A 13498-nucleotide genomic window follows, 5' to 3' on the forward strand; every position below is an offset into this window, starting at 1 on the left:
TGGGTCTAAGGCAAGCGCAGTGACCACTCCTCAACACCATTCATGGCAGTAACAGAGGGTGACCGGAACTGTGCTCAAGCAGAAAACATCCTGCAACGGTGGGAACTAAACGACATGCTTTTTTGTTTTGATTCTGAAATCTGAATCAGTCATTCAAAAAAGGCAGATGTAACACCGTTACTGTGTGACATATGTTATGTGATCATAAGTTAGATCTCAAATGTAATAGACATTTTAGACAGTTAGGCTTATTTATTGCTTATTGAGGGGTTATGACTGGAAAGAAAGGTGGAATTTTTTATGTTAAAGTGCCTTTGCAAAAATATTCGTCCTCTTCCAATGATGTTCTGTTTTGTTGATTTTCAAAACATTTATACAGCATTCTTAAAAATGAGTGTTTTTAATCAAAGCGTCACTGCTCAAACTGAATAATTTTGTGGGTTAAAGAAGTTATTAATTAGTTATTTAGTATTAATTGCACCAGTGTTTGATAACAGAAAAGCTGCTCTTTGCTATTTATTAATGTATATGTTTTATACTTGGTTTTCCAGGGTTCAGCTTTTAAAACAGTACGGTAACCTCAGCATATTCTTGCAGGCAGTATATTGTTGATTCAACTGAATGTGTCTTGGGAGTCTCCACCCGGGTCAGAAGAATTTCACATTAATTGGTGCCTCTCAGCCACCTTCCTTCTATCACAGTCCCCACCCTTTCTGTCAGCTTTTCCCAATTACTTCTTCCCTGTATCAGTCTGCAGGAGCCACAGAATGACGGCTTTGGGTAGACTCTTGGAACCAACTTTGAAGACATATTCTTTGGCAGCGCTAAAGAATATGGGAAGCTTTTTACACCGATTTGAATAAACATGACACAAAGTTGGGTCTGTTCCTCCATTCCTGCTAAATGTGCCTTTGTTCCTCACCTGGCATCAATCAGTCGTGTACTTATATTCATAAAAGGTCTTTTAGTGCTCTCCATTTAGTTTGGCAAACTCAGGGCTTTTATCAGTATAGAGTAGTCTTTACTAATGAATTTCTTTAGAAAATCTTAGCTTCTTCTTGGCTGTTCAGAAATTTCTCATCTATAACGTCAAGCGATTGCTTTAAGTGGCATTTATTCTCGCAATGGGTGCTGTGTCTCTCTACAGACATGGTAAGCCATGTAAGTACCTACTGAAATCTTACTAGTTATCGATCAGATATTTAATCTAGCTATGTTTATGACATTGCCACAGAGGTGTTCCCCTCTGTTTGCTTTATGATGACATCTAAACCTGCAGTCATTGCAATTTCAAATGGGAAGTTTGTATTTACACAATTCTAGCAAAAACAAGTTAGAAATATGTAAATCAGTCCAATTTGTAACACTTTAAAAGAAAATTCTCAATTACAGTACATACATATTCAGTCTGTTTGCTACAGCATTCTTAAATCAGGTCAGGTGTAAAAGATTACCTTTGAAAGGTCACAAAATATATAGAGTGGTCAATCAAAGTGGTTTAAGTTGATTTCAGAGTAAATGCATCTGTCTTTTTAAGTTCCCACAGTCAGATATTGAATTTCAAGCCAAGCATGAAGACCAAGGAGATTTCGAAACAACGCGGGGATAAAGTGGTAGGAAAGCTCAGATCAAGAGAAGGTTACAAAAACATTTCAAAGTTTCTGATCGTCATTAATAAGCGTCATGTGTGTCACACCACCTAGATACTACCTGCTTCGAGCCACCCTTCCAGTCCATCAGAAGTTGTTAGAACTGGAGCAGTTTTGCCAAGAAGAATGGGCAAAAATTACTTCATCCCACTATACAAAGCTGGCTGAATTGTATCCAGAAAAACTCAGAGCAGTAATTGCTCCCAAAGGTTCTCCCACCAAGCACTGATATAGGGCGCTGAATACTTATACAAAGTGAAACTTTATGATTGTGTGTTTTCTTTCTAGTTTCAAAATCCTTTGTTTAGATCACTGTTTAGCTTGATCATTACAGTTTTGTATCAAGAAGCTTATTTTAAAAAAATAATGTGTTAGAACTCTGCAAAATGTGACAGGAGGTGAAAACATTTACAAGGCACTGCGATCTGTCTTTTTCAGAAAATCGCAACAGGGTTTTTTAAAAAGGCTTTTTTTCCCATCATTGTATCGTGTCTTTTCCTGTTGATTTTTTAAATAATGGATTTTTGTCCTGGGTGATACTGCATGCTTTCTAAAAAAAAATGTTGCTAATATATTTTACAAATGAGCTGTGTGATGTGAATGACTTTCTGACAATGCACTGCTTGTGCTACCTTCAGAGCGTCGGATAATCATTTTCCCTTCTGGTTACCGCCGCATAGCAAAGTTCCCCTGGGCATGTTCTCCAGATCGGGCTCCTCTTTTAGTTTGCAAAACACTGTTTTTCTTCTTGACCTGTGTATATACATTTTATTTCTACAGGTCGTAGCCCTTGCAGATGCTACTGAAGAGAACCGAGCTGCACTCTGTCAAGCATTCACCCGGCTCAGAAGTGCCACCCACCTCATAATACTGTTGATTGGCCTGTGGCAGAATCTGGGCAAGGATCAAACAGCCATTCTGGAGTCAACCTTATTACCTCTGCTACAGGACACCCCACAACTGGTAAATGTTTTCACCGTGTTTCTCATTGAATAAACAGAAAGACAGCTACAACTAAGAGGCAGGGCTTGAATTGGACTGGTGTCTGGTACTGTTTGATTTTTGCATAATGGCACGTCTTGTTGAGTCCCAGTACCTTTAAAACAAAAGTGATTGCCCAGTATCCTAGCTATCCTGTGGCTCAGGATCTACGCCTGTGGCTGGAAGGTTGCCGGTTCGTATCCCGCGGCCGGCAGAGGAATCCTACTCCGTTGGGCCCCTGAGTAAAGGCCCTTAACCCCAACTTCTCCAGGGGCGCTGTATAAATGGCTGACCCTGCACTCTGACCCCCAGCTTCTCTCTCTGTCTGTTTGTCTCAAGGAGAGCAAGTTGAGGTATTATAAAAGCACCTCCACCTGAAGAAGGCTCCACGGCCAAAACGATGTTTCTCTTTTCTTTTCCTTTTAGCGCGGAATAAACCTCTACCATAATGTTCCTAATTATGATCTGTAATACTTAAAACATAAGTGTTAATACTCAATACTAAAATATAGCTGCTATTTAATTCTGTATGTTAATACTTTGAGCGTGGTTTCTAAAGAGTTCCTGAGTTTTCCATCCAATTATTCCGGCGTTCCCGAGGTGAATTTTGAACCGTTCTGAGTATGGGGATCAGTTTTTTTTTAAAGGATAAATTCATGACAAGGTGTGACAAATTTCTGTCTTCACAGTCCGTAACCAGACATAGCTTCCTGTTATTTTTACCCAGCATTATAATTAATAAACAGGCCTGTTATTGTCTAAATATTTGACAAGTGTTAAATTTTCTTTTAGGTTCAGTGTAAACCACATGTTCTAGAATAATGTACAGTATTCAGTCATAAAATGTGTCACTGTTTGTATCCCTTATCTATAAAGCTATAATTTTAGATAAGATCAGAATTTTACAGTCTCATACATTTTCTACATTTTCCTTTTAATGTTAGGCTTTTAATATAGTGCATGCAGGCTTATGCTAGGCTGTAGCTGCAAAGACTGTCATGGCATATTTAAATCCTACAGATATCCAGATTTTTGGAAGAGTTTATTTAAGAATATATCTGGTTACCTTTCTCAGAACTGGTTCCAGAGAAGCCCTATCTTTCTAGCATCTTGGTTGCCAAAGGGCCCTGGTATTAACCCTTAATGAATGGAGCCATTAGAGACTGGGCTATGTAAATAGCTGTCTGTGATTGGAGTTCCCAATTGGTGGCCCACCTTTGACCTTTGACCTAGAGCCACCTGGGCTGGGTGACCATGTCACAGCAGCGCCCCCTCCCAGTGAGTTTCTGGTATTGCAAGTGAGAACCAAACTATTTCTCAAGTTGAAGGTAAGCTCTGCACTAGGGACCTCGGAAGCATGCAGAGAACTGAAAGGCAGTGCACATGTGCCATAAGAAGTGTGAATCCTCCTTCATCCTGTGCCATTTAATCCTAGACGTAATGCCAATGTGATTAAAAAATGGTCATTCCTCATTGGAGGTGAGTGAAACGGGGACTATAAATATGAATTAAAAGAAAATTGTATTCTAAAAGAATAACAACATACTAAAAGAATATAAAATGAACTTTTTTCAAACTTTTTTGGGTACCACCCTTTCAGTGTACAACTTTGACCTGCAGGGTTATTTCCTTGGAATGCTGAACAGAACTAGGAGAACAGATGTGTATTTATTCAGTCGGTACCAGTTAGTTCCTCTGTGGTTCTAAGGTTTCTGCTGTGATGAGCAGTGGAGCTTCTTCCCTCAGTAATGATTCATAGGGTTGCTGTGGCTCGTTGGCGGTAGGAATTACCTGCTTACCCTGACACAAAACACTTCATTTACGATCATGGATGTGGGCTCAGCTCTTGGCCTCTTGGCCTTGCCCTAACACCCTTTCCATTTGGTAATGTAAATATACAGCCAGTTCCTAATCCCCTGAAAAGCCTCTAAGTGTTTTTCTCTTTAAGAAAACTTTCTCCAGCTGGTCAGTGACAGATGAGAATCTCGGCATAACAGCTTTTCCTTTCATGCGACAGCATGATTTATTTATAAATTACCAAGGAATCCCTCTGCTTCTGTCATGTTCTGTGCTGAGTTGCACTGTGACCTCCTTGTCCAGTCAGTGAGACCCCCTTGTTAGTAATCAGCACTTTAGCTGTGGAGCAACTGTTTTGATATCCTCCTGACATGCTTGTGGACTGTAGACATTTCCAGCTCTTGTTCTCTAAACTGTGATGAAATATAAGCAAGTGTTCAGGAAAATGGGTGCATTCAAAGGTTCAATTTTTCCTCGATATGATTTTTTACTTTATTTCTGGAGCTTAACTGCTGTGTTTAATTATATACGGAACATATAGTACCTACTGTACCAGATCACTGCACACATTTTCCTGTTCTGCTTTGCCTCTGAAATATCCGTGTGGCAAGCCAGTAACATTCCCCTGTTCATGTGATTATGTTTACCTGTCTTTTGAGCCTTGGATGGTACCATACCAGTCTAATCAAAAATTAGAAATGAACTAATGGGCAGTTATGATAAATATTTAAAAATTGGTTGTAGCCTTTAAATGCTGGTATTAGCAGAAATTAAATGAATGTTATCATAGAAGGACAAAAGGGAGCCTTTGAAGTTTATCTCAGGTCTAAAAAAACCCTATAGTACAAGATATCTACAGTAGGCTTGACGTTGGCATTGCTTTATTCTGTCTCATCTTTAGATACATTTTGAGGAACGTTTTTGATGCAGGCTGATACTCAGTACAGTGCGTTAATAAATAGTGACATCCCTTTTGTGACAGGTGATAAATTAGTTGGTATGAATCACAAACAGATATTATTTGTAAAAAAATAAATGAAACAATCTCTATGCCTTATGAAATGTGCCTGGGGTTTGGTTTTATTTTTTGTCAGGTTAACATAACTGCCTTTTGTAGTGCTGATCCAGTGAGCAAACACTTGTGGTTGCAGAAAATCAAAAGGAATTGCACGTGACATTGCAGAGGGATCCTGTGAATTTCCCCTTCTGTCTGAGTTCTCTTTTCCCTTAGACTTTCAGGAGACAGCATTCACTTCAGCCCCCACAAACAAATAGATCCGTTTGTCTTATCCCTAGTTCCCTAGTAGCCAACAATGTAACTTTCTCAGACTCTGCAAACTGTAAAGTCATTTATCTTCCTTCAAATACTGTTTTTGACACTTTATGTTCTTACCTTTGCTAATCTCCCAAACTAAATAATTACATTTCCTTGATGGAATGTAACTCATTTAATGTTTTTTATCTGTGTCCTTGAGTCTAGGAGGAGTTTATCTTGATTATTCAAAAGCCCTTTTTCTTTTTTTTCTCCTCACCATTTTGTGTAAAACTAGCTTCAGCGTTATTTTTGATAAAGAACACAAACGCCACTGTGGCTCATGTAACTCTGCATTTAATGTTTGTGAACAAGTCAGTTTCACTGCATGATTCATATGTTAAAGAGCATGATCTATAACCTCGATTGTGTTATATGTGTGTAAAGTACTGCATCTGGCTGCAAGAAACATGTTTTAATCACATGGATTGAGATAATAGAAGTCACATGGGGACTGGTAGCACAAGTTCACAAGGCAGGTGTTTCTGTGCACAAGACCGCACACATTACTGATGAATCATAAGCAACAGTTGAGACTACAATGACAACACCCTGTCAAAAAATCTGAAAAACAGTGAAGTTCAGTTTTGTGTCATGAAGAAAGTAAACAGAGTGATGGATTTATATAAAAGTGTATTTGAGTAAATGAAGCTGGCTTGCAAGGATAATGTATTTTTACATGGTTTTACAGCTCGAGTGTTGCTATATTTTTGGTAGGGGGGTGAAGTCCTTCTTCACCCTATCCTTCTTTTTAAAAATAAATGTTATTTCGAAGGATAGTACATTTTGGCCTACAATGTCTTGGCTTGGCTAGCCAATAGTTCCAATTTACAAAAGAAAAGAATGCATATTTTGTCATAAATTTAGTAAGCACTTATCACTGGTTGTTCTGGCCAAATGTGTCCTCTAGTAAGGTGTGAGAGAGAGACATCCTGCTTTTCTTCTACCCCGAAAGGTCACACAAGCCAAGTTTACAGAGCAGGTCTGGCTACTGTCGCTGTTGCCCTGGTGAAGCTCATTAATCTACACACATGCAGAGCAGGCAAGACCACGCTTTCCTGTGTAATGTGAAGGTTGGCAGCTCTTCCCAGTCCAGCAGCTTTTAGAGTAAACAGTGTGGCATCGGGCTTAGTGGTTTCTGGTCTGTTCCCCAATAATACTGAAAGGAAGTGTCTCTTCCACCGCTGAATTCCTGTTCTCCCAGAGCCTATTTCAGTTGGATATCCTAATAACTGAATGTGGCAGACCATACGCAGTTGTACCTTTGAAAGCTGGGCCTACATTTATTTTTGTTACCTTGAGGCAATAAGACAACACTTGAAACACCCGGTGCATCTAACAGAATCTCTGATGGTAAGGAGGTGAAATGTCTGCGTCATTATTCTGTTAGAACTATTAGTGCGGAACATGATATGTCATTAATCTTTGGAAGGGGGGGGACTGAAAATACCATGAAAAGACTGTAATTAGTTTAGAACCATGCCTTTAAAATACATATATTTGGAGTCTCATTTAGCTTCCACTCCCCATTGCTTTACCTTTTCCCTATGTTCAATTACAGAATGTTTTTTTGCTGTTATCCTTTGTAGAGCTGAAGTAAGGTATTTGTGGTGAAGCAGAAAAAAACACACTGGCGACTACAAATTAAAAAAAATTAGGTCTTAGCTTTCCGCACTTGATAAAAGGGATTTTTTCTGAATAATCTTGTTTTTCCTAAATGTCTTCTGTCGATGTGTATCTAGTAATCTACATAAGTAACATCCTGAAAAAAACGTGCAAATAGGTGTGCGCTTTGTGTTTAGGGTAACAGCAGGTAGTGGCACGTACTCCTTTGCATTAGTTCAGTGTTTTAATGATGTCTAGTGTTACTCTCAATCTCTAATGTAAAAAAAAATAAACTTTCACTGTGAGGAAGAAACAAAAAAACAAAACAAAATAAGAGAACATAACATAATAGAGAAGATGACCAGAAAAAAATTCAAAAGGCTTTCTTGTCAGGGCTCTGGCAGAACTGTTCCAATACACAAAAACACATAGCTGGTTTTGCTGAAATTTGAGACAAAAATCCAATTGCTTTTCTCATTACTAAGGTGAAATGCTGGGCAACTTTGTTGCAGTTCTCTGTGCAGTAAAAAACACATGCCTAGCATCACCTTTTGGTGTGAAAACTGATTGTAGTCAGTTAAGGTTTGAGGAAATGAAAAAAACTTCTTTGATATGTCTCGTCTAAGTTAAGTTGAACAAAATAGTGAATTTGTGGAGAAAATTAAGGGGATACTGAATTGGATCACTGCGTACTTCAAAATGTGTGAAGGACATGCACAACTAGTTTTTAGCTGAGTTTTAGCCTCTTATGAAGGTTAAAAGTGCATACATGTAGAGTAAGTTGTGGAAAAGTTACATTTGTTTTCAAAATCTGATATGTTCTAACAATTTGAATTTATCTCTGTTGTAAAGTTTCACAGTGGCCTCGCACCAGCCAACAAAATTCCAAAAGAATTTCTTACTCTAATGGTCACTGGGTTACCTTGGCATTTCATTGCTCTTAATATAAATGGAAATTGTTCAGGTATCTTATTTGCCAAGCAAATAGCTTCCTTTAAAATGAACTTTAGCTTTGCCAGGTATACTACACAAGTTGAATGAGCATACGTATATTGAAGAATGTGTAGTGCTGCAGTTGTATGTTTTTCAGGTGGTAGAAATGAGCTACCATGTGCGACTAACAGATCTTTACTGTCATCGCTCAGTGTCTGTCTCCTTCTCTCTGTAAAATAATTCAGCCTCTCTTTCCTTTCCGGTAGTAAACCTTTAGAAGGTAAAGTAAGCTGCGAAAGCCGTATCATGTTGTTTTGCTTCACTCATGCTCTTGGAAGTAAAGCTCCACTGTTTATTTAACAATACTGCAGCTCTGAGCCCACCTGCAAGAATGTATGTATGTTTTTTTGTCCTGTTTAATTGAGGAGGAGAAACACTATAAATTCCATGGATAACAGGGTGTTCTTGTCAGCATCATTACCAGCTTGATTACCTGTCATTAAAGCTCGTTAAGGGCTATCTGTATGGCGGCAGGGACAGCCGTGTAGCCTGTGGTCAAATCACCTGTCAGACAGTCACGCAGCAGAGTTCAGAAGGATCCCCTTTTCGCTTCTTGTTAGCATTGTCCTCAAGCAATGCGAGACAGAATTTACTGCTCTGTGGGCTAATGTCTGGGGTGCTTTTTTTCAGAAATAAACCCTGAAGTTCAGATGTGGAGCATGTGTTACCTGTAGACCAGCAAAGTTTGAAAACCAAAAACTGTAACAGATGCAGATAAGCTTCAGCTGATCCCGTCAGAATTCCAGCCACCATTGTTTTTCATTTACAGCAATGCAGTTGAATTCTGGGCAGAAGCCCTGTATCGTTCTGTTGTCCAAAGCTGTAATATTCATATGAACAGTAATAAAAATAAGAGTGAAAGCTGGATGGAACAAGTGGAGAGAAATAACTGGACTAATCTGTGACAGGAAAATTCCTAGAAAGTTAAAGTGCAAAATGTACAAGACTGTGATTAGACCTGTACTACTATATGGAGCTGAATGCTTGGCAGTTGGAAAGAGGGAAGAGAACTTGATGAGAAGAACTGAAATGAGGATGTCGAGATGGATTCTGCAGATTTCAATGAAGGATAAGATCAGAAATGAAGAAATCCGTAGACGACGTAGGGTGGTGGATGTGGTTGAGAAGATGTGAGGGGCGAGGTTACGGTGGTATGGACATATCATGAGGAGGGACGTTGAGGAAGTAACAAAGAGGGTAATGGAATCTGAGGTGGAAGGTAACAGGGGAAGAGGCAGGCCTAGAAAGAGATGGATAGATTGTGTGAGAAAAGATATGGAGGTATGTGAAGTGAGTGAGAAAGATGTGCTCGACAGAGACAAGTGGAGAAGAGCAACCAAAGCAGCTGAGCCCAGGACAGTCTGGGACTGAGGCTGTGAAAAAGAAGAAGTAATAAAAATAAGACACAGACAACATTAGAAATGAAAGCTTTTTCTCTAGATTATTCATGCAATCATATAAATACCCTGAAGCATAGGTATATTTCTCTGTTGCTGCCTTACCTTGACCTTCTGGAAATCCTTTCTTTTTTTTCCCCCGTTTTTGAATTATGTAGTCAAATGTAATACTCAGACTTTACTTTTGTAGCAACTGTAATTTGCAACAGTAGTGTGGACATTAACGGGGCCGGTTCACCCTTGTCTTGGAGTGCCTCAGTTCAGCAGGTCGTGTAGGTTCCCCCAAGTCATTGCACAAATTACCTGCTTAAGTGATCAAAATGAAATGTCTGTCAGTGCTACTTTTTTGTACAAGACTAAGGCTAACCTGGCTTAAAGATAGCGTTGGTTTTGAAAATATTACTAGGTCGATCCCCCAGGTTAAGGTCTGTTTCTCTAACATGCCCGTGAAGTGTTTTTTTTGTTGTGTTGGTGGTCTGGAAAGTGCAGTCAGCCTGGGAGGGGGCAACGTTTCGGCAGACAAGTGAGTTTTCCGAAACGCAGTGGTATCTGGGCTGCAGTGAAAGCTGTAGCTGTTGTGGAGAGATGCCGATCAATGACGGGATGTAGCAGGCGAGCTGATGGTTGGCTCTTCTCTCTCTGTGTTGAGCAGGGCTGGGAGGAGAGCGTGGACGCAGCGGTCTCCCACCTTCTGAGGACGTGTTTGTCCCGGAGCTCCAAGGATCAGGCTCTGAACCTTACAACTAGCCAGCTGTCCATGCCCAAAGACACCAGCAGGCTGAAGAAACACATCACGCTCCTTTGTGACCGAATAGGCAAAGGTGGACGCCTCTCCCTTTCTGCTGAGTCCAATGCACAGACACCCATCGTTATGCCAGGTACGAGATAAACATGCAGTACTGTTCTCTTTTGGTTTTATTACTGAGGAGGCCTCTGTTGGCTTTTCCACCACTCACCTTTATTTTGTCTTGCATAAACAGTACTTAATCAAGGCCAGTGATATCGGGGGGGAACGGGAACCCATAAGGCACTTGTGATCCCTCGGCTTATCTGGGGAGCAGTCTTACCGCATGTCTTTGTAGGTGTATTGGCCCTACCATGCACCTACTCCCATCTGAAGTGAAAAGTGGTTAAGGGACACCCCCAGGAATAAAAAAATGGATACTAATACCTCCAAGTGATACTGCAAACAGCAAAACCTGAATGTAAGTATAGTGTATATGAGGAGGGTATAATGATTGTATAATGCTCTGTGTTTTGTAACAGTAAGTTGTATTAATAGTAGAATGTGCATATTCTTTCCTTGTTAATAGTTGGTCTTTTCTCAAATGTTTGAGAGCTTCGTGAAATGATTGTACTCTAAAGATGAGGCTGAAAACGCTCTGGTAGCTTGCCTATACAAGCTTGGGCTGTAACGACCAAATGCATTTTTAGTGAAATGTTACAGTACTATGTTAGCTTAAAAACTAGCATTTAAAAAAAAAAATGTATATATTGTGCACAAGCTTTATTAAGGATCTCAACCTGAGTAGTCAACCGAACTGTTAGAAATGTATAGCATTTTGCTTTAGGTATTTTACAGTTGATTACACAAAACATTAATTTAATTGAATTTATAGTTATCTATAAACCACCTCAGAGCCTTGTTAGAATTGCCATGTGGATATTTAAATTATACAAGTGTGCAAGTAATTAAAAAAACACACCAACAAAGTAACTGATATTATGGAAAGAACAAAAACCAATAGATACTAGATCCTCTTTACTATCTCTAGAATTGAGTTTAAGACCCACACTTTATTTGCACCTTTCCTCATAGACATGTCTTTTCTGATTGTTGCATGAGGATTTTTTTTTCCCTGCACAAATATCTTGCTAGCAGGACCTCCTTGGCTTGGGAAAAGAAAACAAGATTAAATGACCTTGAGGACAAGTTGGCCTTAATTACTGATACACAGACTTCACTGGTGGTGCAGGGTTACACCATTTAAAATATTTGCAGTTAATGGCCTGTGACAGGGTTCACCGTTCTCTTGGGCATATAAAACGTTCTTTTTGTTTGCAGTAGGACACCTGGAGCTTTGGCGTCCAGCAGCCATTGGTGTGATGTGGAAGTCTGAGTGGTGTTAAAGATATTGCTGAAAAAATATCTCGATCCCCCTTCTCCTTAAGGGAAAAAAAACAAAGCTTTCAGGCTTCCAGACTCTGTGAGTCTCTGGCCACATGGAGATTATTTGTGAAACCCTGGGACAGCACACAGGATGCTGTGAGTCTGGGTTGTGTAATAATCTGAAGAATAAACAATGTGTGTCTAGTCCGGCAGCTGTTTGTTGCACTAGAGGGTCCTGCCTTAGTGCTTTTGTTTCTAATAACTAGAGACAGGCGTTTGATGTTTATTTTATTATACTGGATTCAATTCAAGTAAGAAGGTAATGACTGAGGTCTGGGCAGGCCGAGACTCTTTTTTTTGTTTTACTCTGAAGCCTGGAACGTTTGGAAGATTGCTGATCTTGCGCAATGAATCGGTGGGCTCTGGCTGCTGCCTCTCGGTCCAGTAGCTTGTCAGTACAACATGTCATTAGGAGATTGTGAGTCCCCAGACTACTTCCTTGACAGGACAGAGCATTGTTCTGCCGTCCCGACTAATGTGGAGAAGCGATGATTAGTGTAGTCTGAAACTCCGGCCTGTAGAGAAGAGATTTTCCGGGTGATGTCTGTGGTCACTTTGATCCGACATTTTGGTCCTTTTGAGGTCCTGACACAGCTACAAAGTGATAACATTGTACAAATAGTGAGCATCAAAAGAATTGTAACCTTGACATAATTGTCAAGAAAATTACAATCTTTTTTTGGTGGGTGCACTGACTTTCTACTGAGCCGGCATTAAATAATTATTATTTTTATTCTAATTAATTATTTGTCATCATCAATAGGGTTGATTAACGTGGGGGGGGTCTACTGTAAAAGCATGCTACTAGAATCTAAGGCCACCTTAAGAAGCAATGCAAGTTTTACTGTAGTGCTTGCCTTGCATTGGTTTGCCAGTCATTTCTTGTTGAATTCTGTCCCCGTCATGTCATAGAGTGAGAACAAGATCGTGCCTGTTCACTTTTCTTTGAGCCATAGATGCCATCCAAAGGCTCCTGACTCACCTCACAAATGTTCACTGGGGCTCAGATCAAGGGAATAGGGCCTTTACTGTATGGTTGGCACACTGCCATCTTGCGGGAACCCTGTTGTTACGAGAGGAACTTGTAGACATGCATTGTTCTGCTGGAATCCGGGTAAGCCCACTGTAAGGACAGCAAGTGAGGTCTCAGGAATTGATCATTCTACCTCCTTCAAGTCAGGCTGCCATCACTCTTTACAAATGAATCATTATTGGCTTGATTAGACGGGATAATTAGCTTCTCCCAGCTCTCTAGTGTCGGTGTACTGAAGAGAGCTGGAATATTTCCAGACTCCCCATGACCTGGACTGGGGATTCCTGACCTAACTGAGCGATCAGTCAGTAAAATTGAAGGCAAAACGTTCAATCAGTATCAAAGATCTCTGCATACTATTTTTATTAAAAAAATACTTGCATAGAGTGATGTTTCTGCAAGTGCTGGACATGAATAACAAAATGTGCTTATTGTTTGAGAATTGGGATGGGAGAAGGGATTTACCACTCTATTTCCATTATTTTTTAGTTTAACTTGTGCACGTGGTTTGCCAGCAATATGCACTTTTATTAAATGAAGATTTTTAAATATAAACTTTAT

The 13498-nt window shown here is 39.8% G+C and overlaps 1 protein-coding gene across 3 annotated transcripts in view; it reads left to right on the forward strand.

Annotated features, from left to right (window-relative positions):
- LOC102683743 (BMP-binding endothelial regulator protein) overlaps positions 1–13498 on the forward strand; it is a 186864-nt gene that overhangs the window by 68758 nt on the left and 104608 nt on the right. For all 3 annotated transcript variants that reach the window (XM_015357052.2, XM_015357053.2, XM_015357054.2), the window contains 2 exons: positions 2430–2612; positions 10387–10612. In XM_015357052.2, the coding sequence (XP_015212538.2) occupies positions 2430–2612; positions 10387–10612 (409 nt within the window). The remainder of the gene's footprint in view (positions 1–2429; positions 2613–10386; positions 10613–13498) is intronic.

Source organism: Lepisosteus oculatus, chromosome 10, assembly GCF_040954835.1.
Source record: "Lepisosteus oculatus isolate fLepOcu1 chromosome 10, fLepOcu1.hap2, whole genome shotgun sequence".
Classification (NCBI taxonomy): domain Eukaryota; kingdom Metazoa; phylum Chordata; class Actinopteri; order Semionotiformes; family Lepisosteidae; genus Lepisosteus; species Lepisosteus oculatus.